General features: G+C 38.8%; 1 protein-coding gene across 3 annotated transcripts in view; it reads right to left on the bottom strand.

Annotated features, from left to right (window-relative positions):
• Positions 1-5,337: 5,337 nt before the first annotated feature.
• rab11fip4a (RAB11 family interacting protein 4 (class II) a) overlaps positions 5,338-17,433 on the bottom strand; it is a 115,292-nt gene continuing 103,196 nt past the window's right edge. For all 3 annotated transcript variants that reach the window (XM_017713752.2, XM_037544965.1, XM_017713753.2), the window contains 3 exons: positions 16,426-16,575; positions 15,621-15,764; positions 5,338-6,813 (listed from right to left, as the gene is read on the bottom strand). In XM_017713752.2, coding sequence (XP_017569241.1) covers positions 6,697-6,813; positions 15,621-15,764; positions 16,426-16,575 — 411 coding nt within the window. In that variant the 3' untranslated portion in view covers positions 5,338-6,696. The remainder of the gene's footprint in view (positions 6,814-15,620; positions 15,765-16,425; positions 16,576-17,433) is intronic.

Raw genomic sequence — 17,433 nt, 5'->3', positions numbered from 1 at the left:
AAATCCTTAACATTAATAAAATCGCCCTATACATTACTTTACCACACTCTAAACTCTAAGCCTTTATTATTATTATTATTATTATGATTATCATCATAAAACTGTATAAAAGACAGCCGCTCATTTTACTCTTTAGGTCTGATGTGTGGCACATAAATACAAATAGTAACTAGTCTTCTGTACAACATTTACACCGTATGAAAAATGCTACAACACAAATCCATGACCGAAATATATAAAAAGCCTGTCTAAACTGGCAAAAGTAAACATTATTAGAAGAAAAAAAACATTCCAAATAAAGGCACGAACATAATAAAATAATAATAACATGCAAAGGAACTACGGAATCAGTACGATTTGTGCAACGGAGCAAAACTAGTTTTGTGACAGTACAGCACACAGCAGTTCTTTCCTCTAGCTACGCTTTTATCTTAAATACTGTGATGTGTGACGTGAGACGAGCGAAATCGAGCTGGTGAGATCGTGAACAGAGCAGGAGACGGAAAACAACGGTGATACATTCATGGAATATACAGTGAGAGCACTTCCGCTCGAGTGGCTGGTTCAGACGCCCACGTCAAGCCTCAGGAGACCACAGTCCCACCAACTATGATGCGTGAATGTGTTTTCTTTGTTTTAGATGATAGAAACATTAACGCTTTGATGATGATTCACACGGGTGAGTTAAAGTGCTGCATTGAGTTTATTTGACTTTTAAAAATGTTATTTTTGCACCAAATTCAACCAAAATATACCTGTACCTGACCTCTCATATACCTGTACCTGATCATTTTAACATTAAACAGGGATAATTACATGTTTGTGACCTTTAAGACTGAACTCTAAACTGCTCTAGGAGGTGAATAGGTGAATATTAATTAAAAAACAAAAAAAAACAAACATGTATTAACACAAAATGGGCTGGTTGAAACATATAAACATGTGCATATCAAGGTGTATATAAACCTTAACAGTGCATATCAAAAAATGAAGAGGTTTTCCTTGATATGGGCCCTTCGCTTTCCCTCAGGGTGTTCTAGAAGGCCTGATAAATCTCTGAAGGCCTGATAAATTCTGCCAATTAAAATGTTCATGTCTATAATTTTTTCTCCATTTTATTTCCAACAGAAAACCGTCCAATCAAGGTTGTTCTCTCTGTGGTATCTATGTAGGTTCTCATTGGTTAGGACTTCAGGAGCTGAACTGAACTACCAAAATAATTAGGAAATTAATCAATCAATCACATTTTGGGACCAATTTAGTGAGAAGAATGGCTTTCTGGAGGTTCTAGGTAGGTCACTGACTGTGAATATGAGTCTAAGCAGTGTTCCGGTTAGTTGTTAGGAATGTAAAACAGTGGCGGCAGCTCTATGTCAGAACTCTTCACTAAGTGAGTCACTGTAACACTGATATATACAAGACCAGATATATAATAATGTCTGTTACAAACTTCAAATGTCTTTGTTAAAGCTAGAACGGCCACAAGCATTAGCTTAATGCTAACATACCATTAGAAATCATATATGGGCGCTAGCAGAAACTAGTACTGTCATAGAGGGGTTATGACTGTTTTTGACATTTATAGTCTGAACTGAAGCTCCAGCTCTGATGGTCACAAAATCTATTGTTTTTAATGTATAAGGATGTATAAAGAGGAGAAATCAAACAGAATTTCAAACATTTCTTGTATTTCTTAAAGATGAATTGTGGGTCTGTGAAAACAATATGAACAGTTACAAAAACCTATTATTATTTGAGAAGATTGGATGTTAAGTACCGCCCAAATTCTGCTGCTAAACTGTCCCACTTCACCTGAAAACAACAGTTGAAATAAAAAACGATCTTTAATGCAGTTTAATAACGTTTACATTTAGGAACCTGGCGACGACTCACAATAACACAACAGAATTTTGTGATTTGATGTTTGTGTGCTTTGATATGGAGTCCTTTAGTGTGTATTTACCATCTTTAGCTGAGTTCACTCTAATACACTGAACGTTATTGATGTAAAAATGATGTGCAGATCAATCAGATCAGTGAACCAGCTCAATTCAATGCAGCACTTTTTTCACTGTACAGCAAGAAGAACCGAGCGTCGGAACATCTCTGAGTTCCTCAGGAGACGTTTACCTCACTGTTATTAGTATGAAAATATACAATAGTTTGATTTTATGTGCAGAAGTGTGTTCTCTGCAGAGGATGAGTAACGTATTTGCACTTACATTCTTGAAAAGATGGTTCATCAAGGGTTCTACACAGAACCAGGAACACTCATGTGCATGCTTAAATCATTTTCTGCATAGTGAAATAGTTATTCAGATCAATGGAAAATGCGTTGGATACGGTTCTACATAGCACCTTTTTGAAAATGGTTCTATGTAGCCCCAAAAGTGTTCTTCTGTTGTTACAAGGCTGACATCGTAAACAATAGCAGAACCCTTTTTGGGGTAATATAGAACCACATATGCCAACACACTCTCCATCAATCTGAAGAAAGATTTAAGCATGCAAAAGGTTCTTTATATAGAATTGTCTTTACAAAAGAACCCTTGAGGAAGCATCTTTTTTGAGTGTAGACAATCAACAAAATCATGGAGTTTGTCTGGGGGTACCAAAACTTTTTCACACATTTTTGTAACCATTATTTTCTCCTAATTTCAGAAGTAAAAAAATGAGAAATATCTGCATTTTCACCTGCAGGGATGTAAATATGCATGAAGGTGGCATCAATATTGGAATGGAAGTGATTATAATCAACTAAAGTTACATTCAATAAAGTTTGCTCTCCTTTTTAGGGATAAAAATCAGTATTTAAAAACTAAAACGAAAAAGTCCTCTAATACAAAAAACATATCCCAAAAAAAGACCATTTTTAATAAAATGACTTCTGATCTCACACCAATATAATGGGAGCCAATCAAATTGTGATTACATTTAAGATTTCTTGACACACTGAATCATTTCCTAATGAATCATAACTGAATTGAATCTCTATGAGGTCACAGATTTATGCTCTGTTTTGGGCGTGACTGTAAGTGGCGATAATAACAATTACAAAAATACCACTCGGAGTGAATTTTGTACCCATTTTCGCAAGGCCGACAGTATCGGGTGGCCTGGAGGCCGCTGGCCTGGGTGGTGGGGTGGGGGAGGGGGATGTGCAGTAGGACTAAACTAAACATCTTTTACACTTCTGTATGAAAAATAAACTTTCATTTCCTTTTTTTTACACATTCTTTTTCTTTTTGTCCTCAAAATAAAGTTCTATTTTCCAGTTCTAGATCCAGTGCTCCAGACTGTGTACATGTTACACGTGTTTACTGTTCTGTGCAAACGTGTTTACTCTATAAAGACACTGTTCACTCCAGTTGTGCTTCGCATCCGGTCGAACGGTCTGTCTGTTCTACAGGGTGAGGAGAGACGTGCTGAAACTTAAAGGAATATTCCAACATTTTATAGTACATAAAGCACTGTACATATACAGTACAGTAAGTCTTAAGCACCTATTCAATTACTGAAATCTATCATATATATATATATATATATATATATATATACACACACTATATTGCCAAAAGTATTTGCTCGTCTGCCTTCACACGCATATGAACTTGAGAGACATCCCATACTTAATCCATAGGGTTTCATATGATGTCGGCCCACCCTTTGCAGGTATAACAGCTTCAACTCTTCTGGGAAGGCTTTCCACAAGGTTTAGGAGTGTGTTTATGGGAATTTTTGACCATTCTTCCAGAAGCACATTTGTGAAACCAGACACTAATGGACGAGAAGGCCTGGCTTGCAGTCTCCGCTCTAATTCATCTCAAAGGTGTTCTGTCGGGTTGAGGTCAGGACTCTGTGCAAGTCAGTCAAGTTCTTCCACACCAAACTCGCTCATCCAGGTCTTTATGGACCTTGTTTTGTGTACTGGTGTGCAGTCATGTTGGAACAGGAAGGGGCCATCTCCACACTGTTCCCACAAAGTTGGGAGCATGAAATTGTCCAAAATCTCTTGGTCTGCTGAATCATTAAGAGTTCCTTTCACTGGAACTAAGGGGCCGAGCCCAACTCCTGAAAAACAACCCCACACCATAATCCCCCCTCCACCAAACTTTACACTTGGCGCAATGCAGTCAGACAAGTTCCGTTCTCCTGGTAACCACCGAACCCAGACTCGTGCATCAGATTGCCAGACAGAGTGCCGTGATTTGTCACTCCAGAGAACACGTCCCCACTGCTCTAGAGGCCAGTGGCAGTGCTTTACACCACTGTATTCCACGCTTTGCATTGTGCTTGATGATGTAAGGCTTGGATGAAGCTGCTCGGCTATGGAAACCCATTCCATGAAGCTCTTTACGCTGTTCTTCAGCTAATCTGTCTGTAGTCTGTAATCTAGTCTGTAGCGATTGACTCTGCAGAAAGTTGGCGACCTCTGTGCACTATGCGCCTCAGCATCCGCTGACCCCACTCTGTCGTTTTAATTGGCTGAGTTGCTGTCGTTCCCAATCGCTTCCACTTTGTTATAATACCACTGACAGTTGACTGTGGAATATTGAGTAAATATTGAGTGAATAGTGAGGAAATTTCACAACTGGACTTGGTGCACAGGTGGCGTCCGATCACGGTACCACTTGTTGCTTGGTTTTATACACCTGTGGCCATGGAAGTGATTGGAACCCCTGAATTCAATGATTTGGATGGGTGAGTGAATACTTTTGGAAATATAGTGTACACACACACACACACACGTATATATATGTAAAGAAACCATTCATCATGAATTTAGCATGTTGTAAAGGGCACCTGACAAAAAAAAAAAGCACAGAACAACAAAAATTGAGATACAATGTTTTGTTTTATAAGGACTAAGTATATAAGGGCTAGGCAATATGATAATATATATATATATTTATAATATATATATATATATGTATGTGTATACACATACATATATATACACGTTTCATTATAAAAGAGCAACATTAGTTCTGTTTAACTGGATTTAGTGACAAATACTGAGTTGATAGTATTTCTTTAAATGTAGAATTATTGGCCCTTTTTTCTATGTCAGATGTCTGAAAAAATGAATATCCTGACATATTGTGTATCGTGAAAATTTCTTGAATTACTGCAATATTACATTTTTGCCAAATCGCCTACCTCTAATGTAAATATTACTGTTTATTTGCAAATTTTATGGCACTATAGACACACACAAACACACACACACACACACACACACACACACACACACACACACACACACACATATATATATATATATATATATATATATATATATATATATATATATATATATATAAAATTTTACTTTTTTAAAAACTCTGACAATTAGATTTTTGCTGTTGTTGTTGGAATATTCCTTTAGTGAGGCTAATTAACAGACCATTAAAAGCAGTAATGGCCCCAAGATCCATTACCAGCAGTTTATATACCAACTGTATATTCACTATATACTACATACATGAGCTTTACCTCCTTCTAATTACACGATACCACATGGTATAGTACCCAAACTGAGAAAACTGCTGAAGTTTTTCAGAATAAAAGTCCTTTCACTGTGGCCTTTGCTCCTGTATGGCTCACAATGGACCACAGACGTCCTTACAGGTTCCACACAATAAGCTGTAGTGGTCTCGGGCGGAATTATACTTCTACATCTGCAAATCTGCAAATGTGCACAGACGTTAAGTGTCCACAAGAGGGCAGTGTTGTATTTATGAAACCAGCACGTACAAATCAAACAGTGATTTGTGTTCAACCCTGTATTATAATATAATATAACTGATAATAACACCTCTTCGGTCACTCGGTCCTCAAACTGCTCTGTTTTGCTGTGTTTAGTTTTGTTTCGGTCTTGTTTAAATCTTATCACTTCCCTGCTCAACCAATCAGCACTGCAGATTCAAACATCTACATGAAAAATAAACTGTCTACACATCTTATATCTTGTTGGAAGACACTGCAGAAAATAATATCCTGATGAGTAAAAGCATCTTAAGTCTAGCCAATGTAGCTAGAATAATATAAAATAATATTTTTTTCTACATTTCATACAATTGTGTCGAGGGAATAAAATCATTTTACAAAATAAAGCTGCTTTAATTGAGTAGAAATGTACTGAAATAAGCTGAATAATCTCATAATACTCTTAAAAGTATTATAATGAGAAATATTGGATATAATGACTAGATTTAAGATGGTTTCTCATGGAAAGGAGCATTTTTTGCAGTGCAGCTGAGATTTTGTCCGCTGAATGTCTACACAAATGCATTGCAGGTTTGCAGAAGCATAAATCAGCCTGTGGAGGCTCCACATTTAAGAGACACAAGTTTGCCGTTTCTATAGGATCTAAAAACAAAATAAAGCTCTAGCTTTTCTAGAAAACATATGGTCCAGTGTTCCACTCGTTTCTCACAGGCTCTCTGTGAGTTTCGCAGATCTACTCCATACAAACATAGGGTGAAAAATACACCTTCCAGGTGTTAAACAGCTCTGCAGCGTGAGGGCTCTGAACTCATGACGTGGTGAGAAGCGTGAAGGAAACCCCCGGGTGATGGTGTCTCACCAGTATGGAGGGGTTCTTGATACAGAATGACGTGAATGAGTGGGAATGTTGGTGCAGTTCACTTCCTGTGAACCTAAACCACTTCCATTAGAGCCTAAAGCCAGGCTCTAATGCTTGATCTCTAGGATGGAGGGGTTGTGGTCCAGGATGGCCAGGATGATCTTATCCATGTACTGCCTGAGACGGAAATTGATCTCCTCCTGCTCCTTCAAGGCTTCCACCAGCTATGAAACAAGCACAGACACACAGTGAACACACGGGCAATAAATAACACCCATTTTAACACCATCAATACAGCATGCAGGCTGTACAAACCTCAGCTCCAAAAAGGTGAGACACAGTATGAGAAATTCAGTTAAATCAGAAAGCAGTAAACACAATTTGACCTGTATTTCAGTGAAAAATACTTACAAGCCAAGTTTTAGGCCCAATCCCATTTTATCCCTCGCCCCTTCCCCCCAGCCCAGTAAAAGTAGATGTTCCTCCCTTTAGACCTCCGCTTGAGTAAAAGTACAAAAGTATTTGCTTTCAAATGTACTTAAGTATCAAAAGTAACAGTACTAAAAGAATAATCATGACTCTAATGTCCTATCATTTTTGCTTCATGAACTAATTATAGGTGAAAATCCTCCAGTGTCTCTCTTGGTAAACCAGTCTTTTAATAGAACATCATTAATTAGTGACGCTGACGTCTATTAAAATGATCATAAGCACAAAACACTGAAGGTAAACAGTTTCCATCAGGGAGAACCGAGTGGCTCTGAAATCACTTTTTACAAACAAGCAAAGTTTCAGTTTAAGATTTATTTACAACTTAGTTACAAGTTTAAGTTTAATAAAAACTGGCTTTAAACTCAGGATCACAAATGAGTTTCCTTTACTATGTTGATCTGTAGGTCTCTGTTCATAAACATAAACCAGCCCAGACTAATTTACTATAAAATGAAAGTGTTTGTATAAATTCAGAAAAAAGACGCGTCAGTCACGACTGCATGTGTCCATATTTCTATACTGTGCTCTATTTACACAAAGTTAGGTTAGTTCATCATTTATGTACAAGCTCAAAACAAAGTGACCGCTGTGCCCTGATTGGTGTTATTTGATACTGAAATGTAAATGAAATATAAGTTATTTGACTTTGAAATGTAGTGGAGTGAAAGTAAAAAGTCAAAATGGAAAAACTTCAATACAGACACACAAAAAAACTACTTAAGTACAGAAACCAATTACATTTACTTAGTTACTGACGACCACTGACTGTAACTAAAGCCCAGCAGTGAGGAGCTGAACTTTACTCTCCTCTGCTGTCACTGCAGACTAGCAGGGTTGCCTACAGAGCAGCGCTAGTAGCTGTTAATGAAGTAATGCTCTTTTTATTTGAGGGTCCCATTTCAGAGGGAAGATTTCAACCACTACCCTGGAACTTAATTCCAAGGGTCAAAAAGACACTCGAAAACAAGGGGTAGGGGTAAAAATGAGAAACAGGACTGGTGTTCTTGGAGGTCAACTCGTCTGGCTCACGTTCCAAAAAAGAATGTAAGAGTAGGAACTATGTGACGTGTATGTGAAGTTTAAAACACATCTTAAACAGGTGATCGAGTCATGCTTGGCTATAAAAGGAGCGTCCAGGAAGGCTCTCTGATCAGCCTGAAAACAATGTTCAACCAGTGATAGAAAGGATTTCACACTCTACAGTGCATATCAGAGCTGGGCGATACAACAAAAATATAATATTGTGATACTTCAAGACACTTTCACAATACACAATAAGCCACAATATTTTTTTTCAGACATCTGATTTGGATCAGAGAAAAAAATCAATAATCAAAAAAGTCAGTAATACTACATTTTAGAAAAAAATATCAAAAACTGTGAATGCAATGATTATTATTCAGTATGTGGCACTAAATCCAGTTAAACGGGACTAATTTTGTTCTTTTCATAATGAAACATACATGTGGTCATTGTCTACAAGTACTGACCAACTGCATGTACTGATATACACGATATGTTCAGAAAAGCTTACAGTACTGTATTGTGACATAATTTATAATGATAATAATATATATTGTCATATTGCCCAGCCCTAATGAATATCATCGTCAGAGGATTCAGGGAATCCAAATAAATCTCATAAAGGGCAAGGCTGAAAACCCTGTGACCCCTCAGGCGGCACTGCATTAAAAACCAGCATGTGTCTGTCATGGAGATCACCACATGGGCCCAAGACAGATTCAGCAGCAGGTTTAATTAGGCAAGGGGGTGTAATAAATGACTGAGCAGGACCACCCCTCCACCGTACCCAGTGAACCGTGGGATTCTGTTTGTAATAACCATTAAGACACGATTGTTGATTTTCTTCAGCATTGAAATTATAACACCATAGAGTCCGAAATATCAAACACACACACATGATCTAAGCCGATTTATCCTGGGTCGCGGGGGCTGCTGGAGCCTATCCCAGTGGTCACTGGGAGGAAGGCAGGAAACACCTTGGACAGGTCACCAGTCCATCACAGGGCAGAGAGACAGACATATACATTTACTCACCCACACAGGGGAAATTTAGCATGGACTGTAGGAGGAAACCCACGCAGACATGGGGAGAACATGCAAAGACACAGAAAGGACCCTGGTTGCCCGGCTGGGGAATCAAACCTAGACCCTACCCAAATATTAAAATAAAAATATTAACTTTAATAAACATCATAAACTTTAAATCAACACCAACCACACATGATACCCGAATAAGCCTGTGAACTGCATTTTACCCAGCTCACCCAGCACAGACCTACTGGCGATAAACTCGCAGACACATGGACACACATTGCTGTTGATGTGAATCAGCACTTTTACACAGCCCTCCTGCGTTTTCCCCCTTTTAAACACCACTGGAGTTTTGGAGCTCCCTGCTCAATTCCTGCCCAGCACACACACAAATATACTAATCTCTGTCTGCAGTCCAGACCTGTCAGTCCTTCAAAATGTGGCACATTATGAAGCACAAAACACTCAATCAAAGAGCCCATACATTTGAAGACTGCAACAGAAGAATATAATAAATAAATAAAATGATAAAATAACAATTCTTCTTTCAAAACGTTCTTGAGTCCCCAAACGATTAGTAAATGGAATTATGACAAATTTTTCACAGTCAGCCTCCAGTTCTGCTACACTGTTAGAAATAAAGGTTCTGTTCAGGTGCATTTTCGTTAATTCAGTTTTTCCAGGTGAAAAGTTCGTATTTGTTCCTTTTCATAACCGAATGTTTCAAAACAGAACAGTAAAATAAAAGCCTGGAGGCGAGACGGGGTGTGTGGAGCCAGTACAGCTTAGAACATATCACTTCAGTGGATTATGGTTCAGTTATGTTCCCTAACTAAAGATACTGAGATGGAGCCTTGAGGGAACCACCCCAGTGACAGGAGAGAACCACCCCAGAGACAGTTTAGTACCTTTATTTCTGAGAGTGACAGATCTCCAGCCCACATTCTTAGAGTTCTCTACCCTCCCTCGTTCAGTCTTCCCTTACACTACCACAATGTGCGGAAGGCATGGTCTGAGCTAAATTGCAGGCTTAAAACTCTGAATAAGCGTTTTTGTGCTGTTTTCAGTTTAATACAGCTCAGACAGAGTTTACTAAATCACTGCTTTCTGGTTCAAATGCTCCAAAGTTATTTGGGGAAAAAAAACATTTTACATTTAAGTACAACCTAAAATCTTTTTTGCCTGACAGCAACTATAAGACCTGGCTATGACTATGGCTCCCTTGGCCATAAAAAGGCTATGTAAAAATGCCAAATGTCATAATTATTGGCACTTAATACATCATGCTCCCACCCACTACCACAATAACAACACTCACTCCTCCCTGTGTCATGGATAAGGATGGAGAACATTTAAAAAGGAGTAAGTAAGTGTTGGAGCTCCCTGCAGCTAATTTTTATTTAGTTATAATTCCCCTTTTTATAAATATCTCAATTCTCCGTGAATAAACTCAGAAATATATTGAGATGTCATTGGATGAGCTATGGCGGTCTACTGAAGCCACAACCAAGTCAAACAAGAACACCAAAGCTCGAGCAGCAGCTAAGCAGCAAGGTCTGACCCAAGACGGCATCGCAGATTCTCTGGTTCCTCAGATTGTACAAGAAGTCTCTGCGAAAATAGCAAACCTCTTAGATGAGTGAGTCTTTGCATCTGTCGACAAGCTACGGGCTGATGTTAGACACTTTACCAAAAGAGTTAATGAAGCCGAATCTAGGATCAGCTCCACTGAGGACCAAGAACAGGGCTATGCCCAAGCCATCAATAAAGCCAAAAACGCTATCACCGCTCTTCAAGAGAAAGTGGACGACCTCGAGAACAGGGGGGAAACAGAAAAATGAGAAAATCATCGGTCTGCCTGAGGGCGCAGAGGGTCAGTCCTCTGTCGAATTCCTTCAAACATGGATTCCTGAGGTACTGGGTATGGAGACGAAGAAGGGCATTTTGAAATTAGACATGCTCATCATACACCTCGCCCGCAGGCTGACCACCCTCGTACCTTGCTCGTCGGGTTCCACGCATTCTCTGATAAAGAAGCCGTACTTTCTTGAATTAAACGGGGAAAAGGTCCTGTTCTTTCAGAACTTCTCCGCTCAAGTCTCGAGGAAACAGAAGAAATATGACCAAATTCGAAAGCAACTACACCAGAGAGTCATTCGATTCAACATGCTGTACCCTGCCACATTACAGATCACACACACTGCTGCTCTCAGCGGGAAGCTCAGGACATGCCTCAATGCGACCAAGTAAGACTGGCAAATGACTTAAATCAGTTGTTTTACTAATAAAAAAAGAGTCTTCAAACTGGTTTGAAGAAAAGTGACTTGATCACTTTCATAGTCTGATCCATGTTTGAAATGGACAGAGAGTTTTGAGAGTTTAATCACTTATTCAATTTGTGCGTCTGGGAGAAACTGTATGTCTACGAGCGGCACCAGAGTCGCTATATTGGTAATGAGCTCATATTCTTCAAGCAACAAGAGGGTTAAAGGCACACATGGTCAAAGTTGCCAGTGTGAAGGTTTTGCTTTAAGCAGTTTAAAAGATCCAAAGGTCAGAGGTTAGGTACTTTTGTTCTATTAAATTTGTATAAAATCCCTCCAGTCTGTGTGAAACTTAATGGCAGCCCCAGATACTATGTGTTTCCATTACTAACTTAAAACTAAAATGCGCATTTGCTCATGGAATATCAGATGAATTCATCATCCTATTAAAAGAAAGATCCTGGAATACTAGAAACACCAACATGTGCAAATTGCATTCCTACAAGAATCACACATCAGTGACAAGGAGCATAAGAAAATGAAATGGGACCAATCTTATATTCATCCTACAACCCCGATTCCAATGAAGTTGGGACGTTGTGTAAAACATAAATAAAAACAGAATTCGATGATTTGCAAATGCTTTTCAACATATATTCAATTGAATACACTACAAAGACAAGATATTCAATGTTCAAACGGATAGTTGCATGATGGACAACATTATTGATTGCTTGATTGGGAATATTGTTCATTGATCAATTTGTCATGCCTCAGTATATTTAATGTACACTCATACCAATGTTGAACCTCAGCTGCGATCTTGGCGAAGTCCTGCTTTTTTGAATAAGGACCCTCAGTTTATCAGTTGTCTAGTAACAATGCAGAATCCACAGATCCTCTTTGATATGGGAAACTCAAAGTTTACACTAGAGTGTAAATAATCTCCTTTGTCTCACAAAAAAGAGAAGACATAATCTGGCCCAGGTTTAATTTAGAGAGGGAAATAGCTGAGTTAGAGAACAAATTAATCAGAGCTCCAGGAAAACCATAGCAAAAAAACCTGGCATCTCTTGATGCTTTACTAACACAGAAAGCCAGCACAACACTTTTGTACACTAGACATAGGTTTTATAATTATGGGAACAGGTCAGGGAAGTATCTTGCTCAATTTATGTCCGGGAGAAAAGATCCTACTTTTATAGCCACAATTAAGGATGAACACAAGAACAGGAAAACTCTGAATAAGGACATGAGGTCTTTAAGCAGTTTCATGAAAATCTATATAAATCAGTGTACCAACTCTGATACCTTAATGTCTTCTTTCTTAGACAGACTCTCACCTTTAAAACACATCCAGCAGGATGACAAATTCATTTAGGATGTTCCACTTACAGAGAGTGCGTTAATAGAAGCAATTAAAGCCCTCTCCAGTAATAAAAGCCCAGGTCCTGATGGGTTCAGCACAGACTTTTATAGAACATTTTTAGACGTAGTTAAAACCATAATGCTTTGCATGTACCAGGATGCATTTGATAAAGGAATTCTCCCACCATCCATTGTCTAATATAACTCTCATATTGAAACAGACAAAAATCCATAAGATCCAGCTTCGTATAGACCCATTAACCCAATGTCTGTTGATGCAAAAATCTTAGCACGCCAACTCGAAGAATACTGCCCAGTATTATTCACCCAGACCAAACTGGGTTCATTAAGGGCCAATAATATTAGACACGTACTTAATATCATACAACATGCTCAAATTGTTAAAGAAGATTTTGCTTCAGTTAGACGCAGAAAAAGCCTTCGGGGATACATGGAGGAATATTATGCTTAAATAAGCTATCAAGACAAGGTGGTATCCATATGCCAAGATGAAGTAGCCCACTGGGGCTCCAGGTGAAATTTTAGTGAGTTCATTGGATTGTTCTGACCTACTTTAGTAGGCATTGCCACAGATTTGGAGAAGTTGATGTTATAGCCTGAAAAAGTCCCAAAATTTCAAATTACTTCAATCAATTTAATTTTAATTTAATAAATTAATATTTGTATAAATATATATAATATATATATATTGTGTAATAAATAATTTTCCGGGTGGAATGGGGATACATGCTTAATTTATTAAATCATTCTGGGTTTGGGGAGCACTTTATTAGATGGATCTGGATACTGTATAAGAACCTTGTTGTCCAATGGCCAGTGCTCGGACCTAATCAACATGGGGAGAGGCACTAAGCAGGCTTGCCCATTGACACCCTTAATTTTCAGTACTGTTATTGAACCTTTAGCTGAAGCAAAAGATCTGATCCTGATATTCACGGTGTTTCAGTTAACGGATCTAATCATTGCCTATCAGTCTACACTGATGATATAATGCTATTCATTAATAAACCAAACACCTCCTTGTCTCGGTTGATTGAACTAATTAGAAAGATTGAAATTACAATGCCTACTAAAGTAGGTCAGAACAATCCAATGAGCTCACTAAAATTTCACCTGGAGCCCCAGTGGGCTACTTCATCTTGGCATATGGATACCACCTTGTCTTGATAGCTTACCACTCACACTGAAAATTCAAAGAGATTTGCAACGCTGGACATGTCTCCCCTTATCTTTATTAGGCAGAGTGAACATAGTTAAAATGAGCATCTTGCCCAGGATTTTATACATTTACAAATGATCGCTGTACCTCTCTCAAAAAAATATATTATGCAGCTCAACTCCATTATTCGTGACTTTATATGGGCTGGAAGGAAGCCTAGATTCAAACTGGGCAAAATGGAACGCCCAACAGGCTCAGGTGGACTAGGTGTACTTAACATACAGCTTTAGAACTGGACAGCCCACTTAACTTTCATCAAACAGTGGTTTGCCAAAGATTTAGAGTGTCTGTGGTTAGATATAGAATTGCATGCATGCAGTCCTATGCCTATTACCTGCCTGCATTGGAAAACATAATTTATTATTTAATACTTTATCAATCTAGGCCAAGATAAAAAGACACTAAAAATGATAAGCTTGGGAAAATTTTCGCCTCTATCCACAGGAATCCAGAATTTCTTCCTGGTATTACTGAGTCTGGTTTCAAACAGTGGAATACCGAGCAATGTTTTCTATAGGTGACCTCTGGTGTGGAGATCATCTTATGTCTGTTGAAGAATTAAATCAAGTATCAAAAATTAAAAATAATGTCTTTTTCTGGTATCTACAAGTCAGGAGCTTTGTCAATTCAATTATACCCTGGGAGCATAACTTAAATAAAACAGAAAAACTTATAAGTTCTGGCCCCAAACCTAAACATTTCATCCCTGAATGTTATAATACATTAAACAAGGGAAATCAATTAAACACTAGTCCCAGTAGAATTGAATGGGAAATGGACCTTAACATGGCAATCTCAGATGACACATTCTGGCCCGTTTTCATTTTTGTCTTGGCTCCAACCAGTTCACAGAAAGACAGTTTATGATTGTCCATAGACTGTTTATCACCCCTGAGAAACTGAAAAAATTAGATCCAACTAGATCAGATTTATGTACTAAATGTCAAACAAACAAGGGCACGCTCTTGCATTACATGTGGACATGTACATATATTAATAAGTTCTGGGGTTGGATCTGCTCCGAAAATGAAGCGTTTTCACATGTATCTGTGCCTTTTGACCCCTTATTCCTAGTTCTAGGAGCATCATTTAATGGACCCTCTGCTGATCAAGATTTACTGATTAGGGGTCTCCTCGCTGTTGCAAGAAATTGCATCCTGGTCATTCGGACTTCATCCACACAACCTAGTATAACTCAGTGGTATAAAACAATATATTATATCCTTCCCCTTAAAAGATTAGCTTACTTATATACTAGAAAGATTAATAAGTTTTATCAGGTTTGGTGTGAGTTACACTAAACCGGCCATTGAATTACACTAAACCGGCCATTAGGGATGTGCTGCATTGTTGAAATGGAGTAGGTTATGGTGAATGGAACTGTCTTTTCTGTACCTTTGTGTCACCTTTAGTATTAATATTGATAATATTGATTGCAGTACTGTTGATTTCTTATTTATTGTATTTAAATGGTTGTTTTTTTATTTCCTATTTTTAATTCTCTGTATGTTATTGTACTGCATTATACATCACACTGTATCACATCTATTTGCTATAATAAAGAAGACTGGGAGGGGGGTCAAATGTATCTGTATGTGATCATGTCTCTTACCTCATCTCTGGAGGCGTTGTCGATCTCGGCGGCGAGCGACTGGGCCTTTGTGTGGCAGGCGAACAGGTTTTTAGCCTCATAAAGACTCAGGCTCAGGATCTGTGCATTTAGATCATCGTTCTGATCCCTCAGTTTATGGTTCTCCTATTAGAAGGAAAACAGACAGAATTTCATTATAGTTGATGTTCTTCAGGAACAGATACACGAACATCAGGTCTGTGAACCGGTTCGTGGAATGAAACAAAATAGTTAACTGAAAATGTCGACTTTAACTGTTCCACACTAGCTGGCACTAATATCTGCAACCACCTAACAGCCACCTTGGAAGCCATGGCAACCACCTAGCAACATCCTGGCAACCACCTGGGATACTATAGCAATCACCTATAGTAAAAGAGCAACCAGTTAGCAACACCCTTGCAACCACCTACAATAACATAAAAATCATCTGGAACCACCCTACACACTTAAAAGACAACACTCTTCAAGGGTTTTTAGTAAAGAAAATGAACACTCAAAGACCCCCTGCATGATAAAATGTTTCCTTGTATCATGAAAAGGCTCTTCAGATTGACAGAGAATGTGCTACATCATCCAAAAGGGTTGTTCAATTTTTACAGTGTTAAACTTGTTACAACAGAAGAACCCTTTCGGGTACTACATAGAAGCCTTTTCAAAAAGGTTCTATTTTCCTATTTCCATTTCAAGCTATTGAGAAACTATAGTACAGACTCAGTTTATATCACAACACCTACATTGAGAGCCGGTTATTCATTCAGCCTAATGAGTAGCTGTGGTGATGTACCTGTCTGAGGCGTTTGACTTCGTGCTCCAGCTCTATCTCCCGTGTTTTGGCGTTGAATTCAGCTGAAGAGGTTCGTCCTCGTCCAGGCCGCTCTGTCTCAAGCTTAAAGAGCTGCAGGTGCTCCAGCTCCCTCCTCAGGTCCTCTATCAACTACACACATACACAGGAAGATCTATCACTCTGTGAAAGAGGATGAACACTCCCACTAAGTGACAGCTCACTAAGGGTGTCTTTACACTTGACAGGTGATCTTGTTCTGACTGCCCTGTAATGTGGCTCCTGAGCTACACACCCAAACACCATGGTACTGGTTTAGGGAGGTACTGGTGTAAAACCAGTGTAAAAGCACTCTAAGAGCAGTGGAAATGTATTCTGTGAAGTGATGAATCATCTTCTCTATCTGCCAGTCTAATGGACAAGTCTGGGTTTGGCGAATGCCAGGAGATTGTTACCTGCCTGACTGCACTGTGCCAGGTCTAAAGTTTGGTGGAGGAGGGATGACGACATGGGGTTGTTTTTCAGTGGTTGGTCTAGAACCCTTAGTTCCAGTGAAGGGGAATCTTAATGCTTAAGCACCAAGATATTCTGGACAATTATACACTTGCAACTGTGTGGAACAGTTTGGGGAAGAAGAGTCCCAGTACACAAAGCAGCTCCATAAAGGCCTGACTGGGTGAGTTTGGTGTGGAAGACCTTGACTGGCCCTCACAGAATCTTGACCTCAACCCCATCACACACCTTTGGGATTAACTAGAATGGAGATTGAGAGCCAGGCCCTCTCGTCCAACATCAGTATCTGACCTCAAAAATGCTCTTCTGGATAAATGGGCAGAAATTCCTACAGACTTGCTCCAAAATCTTGTAGAAGCTTTCCAGAAGAGTGGAAGCTGTTAGAGCTGCAAATCAACTCCATATTAATGTGTATGGATTTAGAATAGGTGCCACTCACACCAAAATGTGCCACCCACACCAGCATAGGCCCGGTTCCAGCTAATTGAAGCTAAAAGA

This window comes from Pygocentrus nattereri, chromosome 14 (genome assembly GCF_015220715.1).
Source record: "Pygocentrus nattereri isolate fPygNat1 chromosome 14, fPygNat1.pri, whole genome shotgun sequence".
Lineage (NCBI taxonomy): Eukaryota > Metazoa > Chordata > Actinopteri > Characiformes > Serrasalmidae > Pygocentrus > Pygocentrus nattereri.
The sequence above is the reverse complement of the archived record's forward strand: the minus strand, read 5'-3'. Positions and strand labels throughout refer to the sequence as shown.